The sequence below is a fragment of the Mycteria americana genome, chromosome 2 (assembly GCF_035582795.1).
Source record: "Mycteria americana isolate JAX WOST 10 ecotype Jacksonville Zoo and Gardens chromosome 2, USCA_MyAme_1.0, whole genome shotgun sequence".
NCBI lineage: Eukaryota > Metazoa > Chordata > Aves > Ciconiiformes > Ciconiidae > Mycteria > Mycteria americana.
The window spans coordinates 157,790,964-157,807,743 of NC_134366.1; the positions used below are offsets into that span (position 1 = coordinate 157,790,964).

The window sequence follows — 16,780 nt, forward strand, 5'->3', positions numbered from 1 at the left end:
TTGTACATTTTTAACTAAATGTAAGAATTTTCTTTCAATGTCTTATTTATTTGTCTTAAAGAATTAGTAGCATTCTTACTTTGGAAGCTTATAAAGCAACTGAGCAACAATTACGATAATGGCAAGAATTGAAACCAGGTTAATTTAAAAAGGAATTTTATTCAGTCTGCTGAAAATTTTTAGTTTTCTTTTGTTCCTTGTAAGACCTCTTTTCAATGTATCAAGTGTTCAACATGAGATAAATGACATATGTATTACTAACATTCACCAGTCCTGTTCTTTACAAGTACAAGTCTCACCATTCACATTCATAAGACCTTTAACAAGCCTTTGATAGGAAACCACCTTATCTATCCCTAATATGTGTAAGGTGAATACAACCAGAAGTGTAATTATTCCCTTTTTCAAGGCCTGTCAATAAAGTGGCTAGAAATTGTACATGTGTGTATATATGTCCTCCCACTGTTTCTAAATATAATGTTTTTGCATTATAAAGAGAGGCTACCACAAAATAGTGGAAAGACTCAATCTTTTGAAAGGAAGCTAGTCCTTTCTGGGCTGTTTCTGAGAGCTACACTCAGAACAGACCTGCCTATTAAGGAGATGTTGTACTAGATGGGATTTATTTAGAGAAAATTATCCAGACCAGATTGGTTTTATCTTGAAAGAAACTGAACCATGAAAATTCAAATATTTAGTTGAAAGGAATCAGTTCAAGGACAGCTTTCGAGCATAAATTTGAGGTGGCAGTGAAGTCATTGAGAAGCCTGTGATTTCACAAACTACTACTGCTCTGCAATCTAACCTGTTAGAGAAACCAGGAAGCAAGTAGGCTGCCCTTAAAATCAGCAGGATTTTAGACTGTTCCTAGAATCTGCCCTCAACAGAAAGAGGACCAGTTAAGTACTAGTTTGTTGGGGTTTTGTGGTTTTTTTTTTTTTCATTTTTTCTTACTTTGTAAAAAGATTGATTCCATCCCAATATCAAGAAGTGGTCAAAATAAGGATAAATACAAAAAATTGAGCTAAGTTTGATCTGAAAACACATTATTTGGTGGAAGGTGAAAAATACTTCCTCACCAAAATAAACATCCTTGCCCCCCAAAATTACAACCCATAAGACCAAGAGCATAATAATGTATCTGTTACATCTTCTGTTTATTTTGTTTTGAATAAATGCTTATTTACCTTTTTGGTTCACCAAAAATGTCATTAAACTGAACACATCTTTTCACTTTCACTTTTTTCACTTCCAGTGGATACTGTATGTGTAAGCCATGTTCTTTCACTTACATACATTTGAAATGTCCCAGTTATTTATTCTTTTCCATTATGATGGGATTGGATTTATCATTATGTTATACACATAACCATTAAATAGCAAATTCATGGGAGTTCCTAGAAAAGCTGATCTTCCCCCACAGATAATTTGGGGATTTTTTCAAAAAGAAAAAAACATTCACTGAGTTCGTTGAGAAATTAGGGAAAAAATCCACTTAAAAAGAAAACACATTGATTTTGATATCTTGTGTATCTTGTATTCTATTGTTCAGTAATTTGAATGCCTTCTCCTTTCATTTTCTCATAAATTCATTTGAAATAGGAAAGCTTGACAGTCACATCATGACAGTGTATAATGAAAAATAATGTTAAATTATATCCTAATAGTTTGGCCTAAAAAGAAAGATGAGGGCATGATCGTTATCATATCTCCTTCGAGGTACTGCTCCTCACGTAAGTTTAACTAGAATGATCTTGCAGGTAGGTCTTTCAGTGGTCACTTGCAGAGACAACACTAGAAAAGGACTTGCAGATTCTGTCAAAGGCTTTCACCACCAAGCCATGTTTCTGAGGTTAAAGTATGAAACAGTGGCCTAAGTAATGATTCTAGAAAGCATGACAGTTATGAAATACAGTTCATTTATTTCTATTTCTCTGAAAATCTCGAGAAATCATTTTTTGTCAGGTAATGTCAAAAATGACATTCCATATAAAATTAGTAACAAAGCTTTCTCTGATGCACATCATTGAACTTTTTCTTTTCTCAAAACTAGAGAAATAGAGAGACTATAATAACTAACTGAGAAATTATAACAACTAGCTGACTGCCAGCTAGCACATTTACTTGGTATGTCATTGTCAATTCTATGTTCTGCTTGATTACGGGGACAAAAGACAAAACAAAACAAAAGTAGAAGAAGTTATGTAAAAGAATGAAGTAACATAATTTCATAAAATCTTTGCTTGTCTCCCAGATTACTCTAACACTTAATATATTCAAATGTTAGGAAGTGTTCTGTGTGATATGTAAAATACATCTTTTGAACAAAACCGAATGTAATAAAACCAATTAATTTAAAATTTATCAATCTGCCTCCTACTTATTTCTTCTTTTTCTCTTTCTTCACTTAGGTGTTTTGAAGGGATTTGTAAATATGATGACAATGTGAAATTAGCAAATGATGTAAAACAAGAACATAGCTTTAGATTTATTCTTTTAATAGTCTAAAATTTGTCTATGTATCAAATATATAATAATGTGTATGTTTAATCCTTTTTAGTATGTAACGAAACGAATGTTCAACAATTGAAAAGGAAACAATTCAGAAACTGAGATAGGTGAGAGTTTAAAATTAATTCAAAACATTTTCAAGAAGTGATTATATATGTGTCTCTACTCATACAATACATCAACCACTGCTGTTACTGACAGTAGGAGTCATATATGTTCACTGAGAAAAAAAATATAGAATGTTTTGAAAGAGTATTGCAAACTTTTTTTTCTTACAAGATAAGGAATTTGAAAGATAGCTGAGGATGGAGGGGGAAAGTGGGCTAAAATTTGAGTTTAGGTTAAATAAAACAAAGGTGGAACAGATCACTGGCAGCATATAATTCTTTGATTCTTTGGAGTCTTCCTAGAAACATTCAAAAAAGCCAGCAAGGAATAAAATGTAAGAATTTGCTAGAAACGAAGTACAACCCTTTAGTTCTGATTTTTTTTTTTTTAATACAGTAATACTATACACTACCAATTTGGTATGTATCAAAATTAATAAAAAGAAATAGTCTGTATTAAGAGTGCTAAACCACTCTGAGCACTACTAGGGAAGTACAGCAGCATGTATCAAATTTCTAGGTTCCTGAAAAACATACTGTAGAAAATACAATATTCTCTATTAGATTCCAATGAATATTTCTATGATAACATGTGAAACCTCTTCTGTGAGGTTTTATTGTTCTTTTTGTGTTGCATTCAATTTTGCTTTGTCCTTCACAAAAACCTTCGTTACCACATGTATGCTCAATATTCGTAAATCTAATACAGTATTTACATGAGAAAATTATTTTAACTTACCTTCAATCCAATTTTTGCCAGATTATCAGAGATATATACTCTCTTCTAAGTAGGTATTTTACCTTCTTTGCATACTAAGTACGAGCTATATTGCACTACACAATTTCGTACAGAATTCCATTTCATTTTTTTCTGAGAAGTTCAGTTTTGAAAGAGTAGCTCAACAACAGCAATAAATTTTTAACATGTAAATTTTCCAAGTTCAGTATTAGAGAAATGATACAATGGCAGGGTTTATATTTTACCTAAAATCTGAGCCTATCCGTTTTCCATTTTCTGGTTCTCCAGGATCTGGACACAAATTGGATGCCTGTTTAATACCTCCCTCATTTACTGCAAAAAAAACAAAACAAAACAAAAACAAAATAAACAAACAAAAAGATAAAATAACACAGTTTTTAGGAAATACAGAGTTAAGCAATTAACAAATATGAAGAAGTACATTATCTGCATTTTAGGTCCTTTAAAACAGATTTTCTACAGAATATGATCACCCATAAAATCTCTAGTTTCAATACATAAGTTTCCCCTCCCTATAATAAGCAAAGCATGTATTTTCTGGTTTGGGGTGTTTTTTTTTCTTTTTTAAAAAAATAACACAAGTTTTTTATAGTTGTACTTATCAGCTATTTTGTTTGCTTGTAATATTATTGAACCCATATGGAAATGTTATTACTATTCCTTTACAAACATTAACATTTAAAGAAGTGTTCATCAAGTTTAGGGCTGTAAGATTTTACTCTGAACATAATCTAATAAATGTCATCTCCACTGAGAGCTGACCTTTTCTCCTTGAATTATAATAAAACTTCAATGCATAGGCTCATGCTGAGAGAATTGTCCTTAATCAGTATTGAAAATGCAGATATCCCCAAAATATGGTGATCTGAAGGTAAACTCAAAATGCCAGTTTTATTTACATGTATTTATCTTACAATAAACTAAAATGGATCTTCAGAGAGAAACTTCCTGTGAACTTTTCAGTGTGTTTTTCCAGAAATTTGTACCTAGCGATCTAGCCCTCAGCATATTCAACTACTTCTTCACGCATTATATAATTTCTCATAATTTTTACACCTTGCAAAAGTATACCTTACAAAAATAATTTTAGACTAAAATAATTCTATTAATTTTGCATTTAATTTTTGAAGTTCATTGAACCAGGAGGTAGCAGTTCCTAAAAAAAAAAACATTAGAAAAGAAGGTTGGTTTGCTATTACTTGGTAAATTCATGGCCCAATAGAAGAATATTTTTTTCAAAAATACAAGTTGATATGAAATTAAGAGATTTATACTAAGCAGAAAGAGATTTTCAGGTTTATTAATCTTTATTTCTGAGGAACTAGACCAATGGATTTATGGTATTAGATTTTAACTTCCTTTAAAGAAAAAGTTTGCATATAATTAGGCTAATCATATTATGTTACAAATTGAATGTACCCAAATAAAAAAATGTAGTTTCTAACTATACTTCTAAAGGGTGTTCATTAAATTTCAGCTGTTAATGAAGGACAATAACATTCAGAATACTTGGGGGTTCTCCCTTCCTTGAAATTTGTCTTCTTACACATACAGAAAGGGAAGAGTTGGTTTGGTACCCCTGAGGAAGTCAAAGGCCAAATGAAAATGTTGCAGAGGCTTAAAAGGAAAACAAGTCAACTTAGCATGCTGCTCAAAAAACCTATCAAGCTCAGCCCTTGTCAACTGGAACCACAGTATTTATCCTCCTCTGCCCCAAAAGTGCTGTACCATGTCCAAGGTTGTTCTAATAGCAAACAAAAGCAATCTCTGTTCATCTGTATCTCTATGCTCAGGGGACTTTTGAGCCAGGACGGCTCTCCTTAGAAGAGTAAGAAGTAATCCATATTACCGTGTTTCAGTCTTTGCCTCTCCCAATACTTGTAGGTGTGATGAAAGCATATTAGCTATAGAAACCCAAGTTCCTGCTAGTGTTGGAAGATACATATCTCTGACAATTCCAATTCCATAAACGGCATTTCACAAGGCCATCTAGCAGGAACTTGTTCCATGAGCATTTACAATGAACTCTCTCTTTGAAATATCTGGGTGCTTTTATATAAATTCAAAGCCTATATCAAGACATGATAAATTCCGAATCATCATAAGTACCTGTATATATAGAAAAGACCTTAAAACTTTGGGTAGAAAGGATTCACTGAGCAATGCAAGAAGGGAAAGGAAGTATACTTGAGAATGAGTCAGGAAAAAGACATCTTCTCGTTTTTGTGACAGTTTGTTAAATTTTCTGACATTAAACATATGTTAAAACTATAGCTAGAAACTTATTCATGATGTCTGATAATAATATTAAAGAAATTAAAAGAAAATGGTGCCATTTTGGGGCTGTACCATATATCTATGCATAGAGAAGAAATACTTTACTATAAACAAAATAAAGTAAAAATATTATTTAAACAGAACTATTTCTATTTATTGTAATCATGTTTTAATATTTCAAATAATTATTTTATTTCTGTACACTATATTTCCCCATACACAGGTAATAGAGTGAATATTCATATAGAAAAGAATATCCGACTGGATTTCAAAGCACAAGTACTATTATATACTTCAATTTTTACCAAAAATGGAAGCTTAAAAATCCTATTGGTTTTTGACATCTTCTGCATAAAGTTCCACTCTTGAAAATACTCTATGAAATGGATTTCTAAATTATAAATTATGGACTTATTAATATTCATAAATAAACATACATAGAGGCTTATGTTAAAGAAAATCAATAAAATAATTACAGTGACAAAATTAAAATAAGACATATACCACAGTAAAAATTCAGAAGAAAAATTTATAAGTAGACATTATACTGATTTCTGATTTTATCCCAAATCAGATTTGATCCAAATTTGATCCAAATTTCTGATTTGATCCAAATCAGAAATGCAGTTAAGCACAAACTTAAATCCATTCTGATTTCTGTTAAGTAGTCTATGAAAAATAAATGCACATTTTATCATTTTTGTATTGACATTACTTTTCCAGACATAATGCTTGATTTTTCAGTCTACTGAAATACAGCTCTATATAGTTCCCCAGATATCTATCTATCTATCTATCTATCTATCTATCTATCTATCATCTATCTATCTATCTATCTATCTTTGTTTGTCTGTTTTACACCCCAGATAGTCATATGACAATAAGCAATGGAAGGGTTTCCTGTAGTAAATTAAAGGCTCCTCTCAGAAAAGCGTTCATTCATGGTCTGGTCATGAAACCAGGAGCAATAAATTCTGGAGTTCTAATCCAGATTTTTTTATTAATCTCAACACTTGCAAAATGAAGTTGATGCATACTTGTTTCAAAGTATATCATCATATCAAATATTATCATTCTGGCTTTGCTATGTGCAAATCACCTATGCATTAGTACTGAATGCTATATACCTGATACATTCAAAAAAAGTAAAAAAGGGAAAAGACATACACATGAGAAATATTAGATAATAATTTCTAAAGACATTGCTAATACAAGGTATATTGTAAAATAGGTATTCACTTATCCTTATCTTATTTCCACTAACAGTTGAATGATGGTCATCCTTTTTCTTTAAAGGACCCTATCTGTCATTGTAATGCAAGTACAGATCCAGCTGAGGCCACATTGGGAATTTTATCTAAAGTCAACAGCTAAATACGTAGGCTTTTCATGAAATACTGCCTCTTCAATTTCCTCAGATACCAAAGTGAATAGTTAACCAAATGCTAAATTACAATATAAAATCTTAGCTATCTATTTATGACAAGATTATGATCACTAAAGGTACAAATCATCAAGGTTTTCACCTCCACTTATTGACTCATATAGGTAATCTACTCTCCATAACCAATAAAACAAGATACAGAAGTTCTCAGCTTTACATAGAATATCATAACATATGAAATTATATAGTCTTTCAAAAATATATTGATAAATTTCATCACTAATTTCATAACAGTCACCTTTAGATATCACAAGTGTCTGGTACTTCCTTATAAAAATGCAATTCCTATTAATGTTTTTATAGTAGAATATTTAATAATTTGTGCAAAATAAATTTATAGACAAACAACCTGTTTTATCAGCCATTGTACTATTCTCATTTGTAACTATAAAAGCACAGATGGACCGTCAGACAGAGACCTCAGTGATGTACCTTATAATCTTACCGTTATTTCTTGTTGTATAATCACTCTACTTTCTAGTCACCCAATATGCCTAAAAAGAATACTTGTTTTTAAATATCTTGATACAAAGCTTTCAAATAAACCAGAAATGCCTTACAGAACTATTTAGGTGATGCAGTTTACAGAGAAGTTGAATATGGCAATACGCTTCATTATAAAAACTGAACAGAAGTGTGTTTTGCTTTATTTTTCTTACTTGGTAAACGTTAAAGGGTCTTGCTGCTTGAAGACACCTTTTTATAAAAAAAATCACATCTAATATGTTGACAGTTTAAAATCTAAAACTCAAAAATGCATTAAAAGTTATGCTAATGTGGCCTGCTAAATCCTGGAAACAGAATCCATCACTGACACTTTAAACAAAAAATTAGTGCAAATGTGTCCAACTTAAGGAGCTCTGAAAGCAAGTCCTTTCACTCCTGTGAAGAATAATGAAATGTAGTATAAGCAGACATAGGCTAAGCAGTTAGTCCATCTTTATTTTAACAAATTACTTCTAAATATTTAAAATGTGGTTCTAGTCCAAAAAGGAACTCTATAAAAATAGCACGTTGTTTTGCAAAAGATATCCTCTTTAATGTATTTAGAGTCATATCTGTTAAATTTATGTTAGAAGTTGCCTGACTCCTCTTTATGGGTCTAATCAGGACTCAGTCCTATAAGATGCCGAGCACTTTCAGTTTCTATTTTCTATAATTAAAATTGAAGGCACTAAGCATCTCCAGAATTATTAGAACTACAGTTAGTTAATCAGTTCAAAATGTCAAAGTTAATGAAGAAAAAAAATTTCAGAAAGTGACCTCATGTGTGTCACTTGAAAAAAATATGTGGTTGCACATTTGTAAATGAGGACAGGCTTTGGTTTGTATAGCCTTTTGCTGCCAGTACTAATTTTCAATTAAAATAATGTATCTCCTGTTCACAGCTAAGATTTCAGCTGGCACCTGGAAGGCTGAATATTTATTTCTTTGTAAATACTGCAAATTTAATGTGAAATTACTGACAAAATAACATGTCATTCTACAATGCCAGATTTATAGAAAGCCTACCTTTAGAGTAGAACCATATTTAAAAATTCACCATGCAGACTGGAGAAACAGATTTAAGTCAGTTATATTATCAGAAATACATAAACAATTTTGAAAACACACAAACAACACAGACAGCACAAACTTCACTCTTGCACTAGAAAAAAGTAACAAAAAAGGAGTACACTCACAGATAGAAAACTTGTTGCTGTTGTCTTTCCCTGGAAACAATTTAAATCCTCTAGATTTAAAATCTATGGCCTTTTTCACTAGTTAAAAAAAAAACAAACAAAAACAAGTATCAGGCAATACAGTCTAAAATATTTCATTTCATTTGACAAATCTTATCATGGAAGTACATACAAGTTAAGAGTACCAGCTACCTAATAAGCTCATATTGTGTATCTTTGGTGGAAAATAATTTACAAAAACAGGTATTGAGACTAATTCGTGCATCTGACAAAGGAAAGAAGTAAGATTTGAAACTTAATTTTTCTCCTGCATAACCAAGAAAAAAAATTATGGCCAAAAGTGTTTATTTCCATGTGCCATATAGTTGTGTAAAACATTGTCACACATTTATGGAACCTGGAAAATGAAAAGAATGATAGATATGTTTGCTCTAAAACAGTTGAACAGCTGAATCTTATCTGGTGCTTCTTCTGTATTAAGAAACAGTAGAACAGCAGTGCTTATCCCCTGCTACCTCCATTAAAAAAAAATAAAAGAAAAAGATAAAAAGTACAGAATACTATCATATCTGCCAACTGAAAAGTCAGCAACCTTTCAAAAAAAGATACTATGACATTTTTTAAACAGCTGATTTTTTGTGAAATTTTAATTCACTTATTCTTCCCAGTGGTAGAGAATTTAAAAGGAAAAAAAAGAGTCATCCATGACATGTTATTGAAAGCACACTAAAATCCAATATATATGCTCAGATCTGAATTCCATAAGCATTCAAGCAATACAGGACATATATTAATCCACATATATTCTGAAAAGGTTTAATCAGCAGTAGAAATGCCAACATATTTTCTGTCAACATATTTTGCCTGCTACTTCAGATTTTAAAATTTACATTAAAAGTCAGTACTACATTTGGAAAAAGGAGGAAACAGAGGCAACAGCTAAAAAATTACAATGTTTTAGTAGACAAAAAGTCCTTCTAAAAGTAACACATTGGAATACATTCTCAAGGTCTATAGGCACCAGATTACCTCCCCATTCTGAAAGTATCTCCACTAGTTGTTTTCAAAATCTACCTCAGCTATGTTCCTAGCTTTAGTTCAGAATAATATTTTTTATTCAGGAAATACTGAGATTTTATTATCTTTGTTTAGATTACACAGACAAACCAGAAATACTTTGATCGTAGAAAAAACACTGCATTATTAAATTAAGCATATGAGGCTAATTTTCTGTTTTAACTACAGAGATTTGGATACAAAAAAAAAAAAAAAGAAATACAGTCTACTGTTCTGCTGTTGGTTCTGCAGCTGGTTCTCTTTCTAGCTTGAAAATTGTTATTTGCGAAGTGTGATATGGAAGGCAGTTGGCTCCCACCTCACCCCTAAGCCAACTACTGAACTATTTCTGTAAAAGCCCTTATTTTTGGCTGACTTTGTGATAAAGGCAGTTAATCCAGGCAAACCATGTGGCCTTAACATATATTTGAAACAAAACAACTAATAAAAAGAGAGTAAACCCACAACTTAACACAGATCAAAAGGTAAGAGAGAATAAAGCAAAAACAGCACCAAATTTTTTTCTTTCAATCATTAAACTAAGTGCCTGTCTTCTCCAATACACACTGCCAGTGAGCAATGAACCATACATAAAAATGGACCTTCTAAAAAAAATTAAATTTTAAGTATAGGTTAATTTATGTTCATTATACTCAAGTGACTTTATAGATTAGAAATATTTAAAAACTATATGGAAGAAGATGTATGTTGGCTACAAGCAAATACTGCTGATGAAGACAGCAGAGATTAAAGGAACTAGGTCTAAGAGAAGCAACCTGAGAAGATAGACAGTACATCAAAGAATTCATCGAGAAATTTTCAGCACCTGTTAACTTCTTATACAAAATCAATGAATAATCAAAGAAACCCTTACATGAGGCATGAATAACAAAGTAGCAAAATACTATTGATGTTATTAAATAAAAGTAATCATTACCACGCACAAGAGCAGAACAAGATTCAGGAGAAAACAGCATACTACTAAGACAGACAATTTATAGCATAGATATAGGACGTGATGATAAATATTTTTACACTTCTGCTGGAAGAGACCATGCTTTCTTCTAAATACATAGAGGCTTTATCTCAAGAGGCAAAATGTAACCTATAAACATTGCTAATGCTTCTGGGAAATATATTATTTGCAGGAGCATAATGTATCTGTTGCCACAAAATACTATATTTTTTAAATTTTTTTTTTAATCCTTAATACCAGAAGCTCCCCCCCCCCCAAATTAATTGAAGTCCATAAGCGATTCTATGCTCAGTGGAAGTCACGGACCCAAGAACTGTACCTTCACACAGTAGAGCCATACTGGAATAACAGTAATGCTCTCTCATAATTGTGTGAGATTTCTAAGATTCTATTTCTACATAAATATGAATGTAGGAGTATAGCTGTAAGCTTCTTTTGGCCTCCTCTGAGCATTAGTGTAAAATAACTCCTCATGAATCAGAAGACAGGCCTAGCTATTCTTCCAACACCTAAGTAAAATGGGAGTGGGCTTGAATACATGATCTCAGGTGCTGGGATGGGTTTAAATATTTGCATTATGGAGATGTTTGTCTTTTATTTTCAGGAATCATCATAACAACACATTAAAGAACGAAGACTGGCTTTGGGTTTTCATTTGTTTCTAGTCATCCTCAAACATCTGAATGCCATATCCATAGTTTATGTACACAAGAAACAGGGTTCACAAGATCTAAGGTGGAACTGAAAATAGTTACAAGAGGGTCTTGGTGAACACGTTATTTAAAACAATCAGAGATTTTTATAACTATTTGCATCACTTTGCCAAGGCTATTAAATACTACTAGGAAAGCAAGCAACTCAAGATCTCTGAAGCATCTTTATACTACAAGAAGAGAATTTTATTTTTAACTGTGTCTTGTATGTTGATTTATTGAACAGTAGTTTCTGAATACACTGTGAAGGAGTAGTTATAGAAATTTATTTGGTCCAAACATGCCATTACTAAACTACGTGTCAGGCTGCATATGCATGTACATACATAAAAACAACCCCATCATCACCAAAAAATCCCATACCCAAAACACAATAAATACATCTTTTAATACTTGGCAAACTAGCCATTATTTTCCACATGCCAATGTGGAAACCAGTGAAGAAAATGGTAACTGTCCAAAAACAGTTTTAGCATCCCGAGAGCTACACAAGTCATAAATTTCAAGATGGAAAACTTGCTTCTACAATATGGAAGCATCAGGGTATATAGCCATGTGAAGATTATCTATTTAAAACACTGACAACCCACAAATTCATGTCTTTATTTTAGTTATGCAACAGCATTTATGTAAAGAAATTGTCCAGCTTGTCTTGTCTACATTTTGTAAACTTTTAAACCAAGTATAAAGTAAATTTAAAATGCTGATGACTAAAACACCACCATTCTACACAAAACAGGCATTCAGGTTGCATTACTACAAGTAACTATACAGAATACTAACCCTGGAAACTTAGGCCTCTTCTGACCTTATATACTTCTTTCCTTGGGTGCAGCTCAAAGTAGTTCAAACAGTGAAACAGCCCCTCCCCTCTCCTGAACCTTTCTTACATTATATTCACTACCACTCAGCTAATTTTTAAAGTAATGTATAATTGCACAAATGATAAATTGTTTTTTATATTCTAACTACAATGTATTTGATTTACACCAACATATTGTTGTCAAAATAAGAAAACCTGAATTACTGAGGGAAAATAATGACACAACACGTCAGAAGACAAACATCAATTATAGAAGTAAACATGTATAATATAATGAAGAACACTTAAGAACTGCAGGAACTGCCAGAAAAATAAATAGAAGGAACAAGTTAGGAGAATGAAATTGACAGGCAAGTATAAGGAGCAATAATTCAATTAAAACAACACAACTAATTTCTTGAAATCAGTATGACTGATTTTCTTTTTCCTTTTCTTCCTTCTAATCATGCCGGAATTGACTATTGGATGAAAACGGATCTCCTTTCCTATGACTTCACTGAAGTGGGAAGATGTCAAGAAGCTTAGGTCATTATTATCAGATATCATATCTGATATATCATATCAGAGATATCATATATATCTCTAATAAAAATCTTTAATCTAACAGACCATAGGTTACAGAGTTCATCCACCAAAAAGGACATACCTATGTGACTCGTTGCACATATTAAACAGGTATTTCCAAAAGTATTATGAAATATTAAACAAATGTAGTTCAGTGATTAAATACCTGAGTGCTAAATTGCATCTGTGTTATGCTAATAAGCATTTCGTGTAACTTTAAAAATTATTCTAAAAAATAACTTTTAAAAATACACAAAACTTCTTATATACAAATATTCTTATCTACATATAAGAACATAAGAATCTTACTGCAAAATATATTGACTTTCTTCAGACTCCCATCTTTGTAATTCTGGGTTTCATTCGTAACAAAAAAAGCCCCCAACAAAAGAACCTGAGAACATATGCACATTGATTTCCTACTTGACTCTTAAAAACCTTTAACAGCTCTTCAGAAAACCTCTCCTTCCCTGCTCTTCCTTTCCTCTTCCTGCTTCTAAGTAAACCTCATAAAAATTAGAATATATGAATATGTTTTCTAACAAATCCTTAAAAGGTTTACATCAAATAATCCCAAAGCAGTGCTCTATCATTCACTGAATCTTTCAAAAAAACCCCAAGAGAATTAAATAACTTTCTCTTAAATCCTTTAGTTTTCAGAAGTTTCATTAGCTTCTGGTTTAATTCCTCATAACAAAACTTAAAAATCTTTAAAAATCTTAAAAAAAAATATTCTTGCCTCCTACCATCATAAATTATCCTGTAACACATAGCAAAAAGAAATGCTGGTTTAATGGTGAAAAACCAGTAGTAATTTCTTTTCTCCTTGATTCATTTTTTCCTGGCTATTACTAAGATACTACATAAAGTGAGATATCAAAAAACATAAGGCAAGGTGTGACAGATGAATGTTCTTAAAGAATAAAGGGGAAAGGATAGATAAAGGCTTTATAAGAAAGTCAGAGAAAAAATAGAGCTGAAAACATAAGAGAAAGAGAATTGAGATATCAGTAAAATGAGTAAGATTTTGAAACCAAATAGCTAAGTACAATCATCAAAACATATATATGTACTTTAATCCTCAAACTGAGCAGATATGGTTAAAACTTTGCAAATGCTTGGTGACATTTCTGCTTTTTAGAAGAAGAATACAAGTTCAGAGTAGTGAAATGTGTTGGAATCTAAAGTTCTCTTGAAAATAAATGGTATTTAAGATCCTAAGGAAAGCATTGAGTCAGTTTTTGAACTGCTACATGATGACTAGTGTCATCCATTAAGATTTCCTGGTACTATTTGAGTTTGAGTTTGATAAGCAATTTTTTTTCTCCAACCTTTATATGTCTGTTTCAGAATGATTTTTTTCTATATTTCATTTATGAATTATGAACTGTACCAGTGGTCTTGTTACATTGCTTGCACCTTATACTCATTTGTGTCTATAGTACAGAAGTCTTACTTTAGAAATTCCTTTGGGATGGATATTGTCTTAGAATGCAGGACTTCTTAATGGTATACTAAAATCAATTAAGTCTTAAAAATAATTTCAGTCTTTTCATCTTTGTGACCTTCTTTGTGTATATAGTTTTTTCCTCTTTGTGACTTTCTTGGTGCATATAGTTATATACCTGCCAATACTCTAAATATTCTTTGCAAATATTCAGTTCATTGGAAAAAAAGCACAATACTTGATTTCTTCATTTTTCAATGTAAGAAATTAAACCACTGTTCAATTGCCTCCACTGATCATGATCGCTCAATAAAAAGATATAGCCAAACTTTATGGCTCTTCCTTGAAAAAGAAAAAAAGGATGGCTACTATAAATTGTTTATACTGAGTTTGTTTATGTGATAGGAGTTCTTAGTTATTTCTGGGGTAGAAGTCCAGGTTCATTACAACAATGAACAAAACTTCAGTGACTTGATTGGAGATACTTTATTTTCAATCCACTTTGACTCCTTCAGTAGAATTAAGGAGTCTTTAAAAACTTTTTACACTCACTTCGTAAAATCATTTAAACTCACTTTGTGGTCCTTTTAAAACCCCCAGAAGAGTAATATTATTTCAGCAAAAGTGAGAATCAGACTTGATTATGTTTGGCACTGATAGATCAAGGATTCTTCTAAATTAAATGAGAGAATAGAAACCTCTGTGCTATCAACATCATCAGCTTTCACATTTATTTTATTCTTTCCTTGCTTCTATCTTAAGATTTATTTAGAAATCCTTGTACTCCTTGTTGTCTATTGCCACTGAAACCAGCAGTAAGATCCCCGTTATTCTCAGGGGTATTTAATTAGGATGCATGTGTACTTCCATATTAAAATGAACATGAATAGGATAGAACAGAACAGAACAGAACAGAATAGAATAGAATAAATAGAATAGAATAGAATAGAATAGAATAGAATAGAATAGAATAGAATAGAATAGTTCAGTTGGAAGGGAACTGTAATGATCATCTAGTCCAACTGCCTGACCACTTCAGGACTGACCAAAAGTTAAAGCATGTTATTAAGGGCACTGTCCAAATGCCTGTTGGCTTTTGGACATATGCCTCTGAGCACATATTTAGACAGTACAAGTATGCTATAAAGCACTCACAAGGGAAAGTTCTAAAATATCTCATGATGTTTGCATATACTGAAATAAAAATTCTACAGCTTTAAGAAAGGATACAGTTGATATGAATTATAAAACAATTCAATAGCACTAACAGCATTACTAAACTCTAAATTCCTAGTGTATGAAAGACAGAGAGTAGAAAAGACCAAAAACGTCAGATTATCCTCTACTAATATAGTTATGATCAAGCTAACAGTACTTATATACTTAAACAGATAATAAACAAGGGAAAAAACATTTAATTTCCTTCCTGATTTCGCATCTGAAGAAGACAGATCATACTAGAAACTGTGATTGTAGTATCCACATGAATTGCTACTGAATGCTTGGCATTTGAAGCTTCTAGTTTTAACTGAATGAAAGTGGTTAGGGACCTCCCTTTTTTCCCCTACTTCTGAATAGAGGAAGAGATACATTTTCCTGAGTTTGAGCGCTCGGTTTCATTAGAACTCAGGACCCAAAAGATGCTGTTTCTCCTCCAGCTATCATATCTAAATATATTTTTCATTAGTCTATCAAGCTGCATCTTGAAAGTAAGCTTTTCACCCTTCATCTACTCCCTCCTTCTACCAGAAGGCTTCATCATTCCAATAACAAGAACTCTTCTCACTCCTCTTCCTAATGTATCTATTTATATATTATATACTCATTTGTCCTTATTTAAGTTCTCCACATACTGGTATTCACTTCCTAAAGCATTTATCCTTTCATCCTGTCTTACATTTTCTTTTCTAAGCTGGGATGATCAGAACAATGTAATACCATTATAGTTCTTTTATTCATCTGATTCAGTGTGCATTCTTTTTGATGAAGGAACTATAATTATGTATAGTATCCCTCATGAGATCTCACTGTTGTCTTATAAAATGATACTTGTACTTCCCTACCTCTAATGGAAGTATTTCACCAAATGCATCTAGAGTTCCTTTTTCCTCTCTTAAACAGTCAGAACACAAAGTCTTATCCTCTTCTGTGATTTCCAACTAATAAGCTTAGAGAAGAAATTCTTCAGCCAGCCTTTGACACAATCTACAATTATTGTTGAAGTCCAGATAGTAAGTGTGGTAGACTAATTTACATCTAGCTGTTTAATTTTAGATAGATAGAGACCTCTAGTTCTCTCTATACATCTATTTCATACACACACTTAAACAAATATCAGTTTAGCGAATCAACACAGTATTGTTATTGTATACTCATTCTTAAAGATCTTATTCACAGAGCAATCCTATGGAAGCCAACAG

General features: G+C 31.8%; 1 protein-coding gene across 1 annotated transcript in view; it reads right to left on the bottom strand.

The window, feature by feature from the left end:
- Positions 1–16,780, bottom strand: part of CSMD3 (CUB and Sushi multiple domains 3) — a 774,333-nt gene that overhangs the window by 472,843 nt on the left and 284,710 nt on the right. Inside the window, exons 8-9 of the mRNA XM_075495159.1 lie at positions 8,782–8,859; positions 3,603–3,690 (exon numbers count right to left, since the gene is read on the bottom strand). Coding sequence (XP_075351274.1) covers positions 3,603–3,690; positions 8,782–8,859 — 166 coding nt within the window. The remainder of the gene's footprint in view (positions 1–3,602; positions 3,691–8,781; positions 8,860–16,780) is intronic.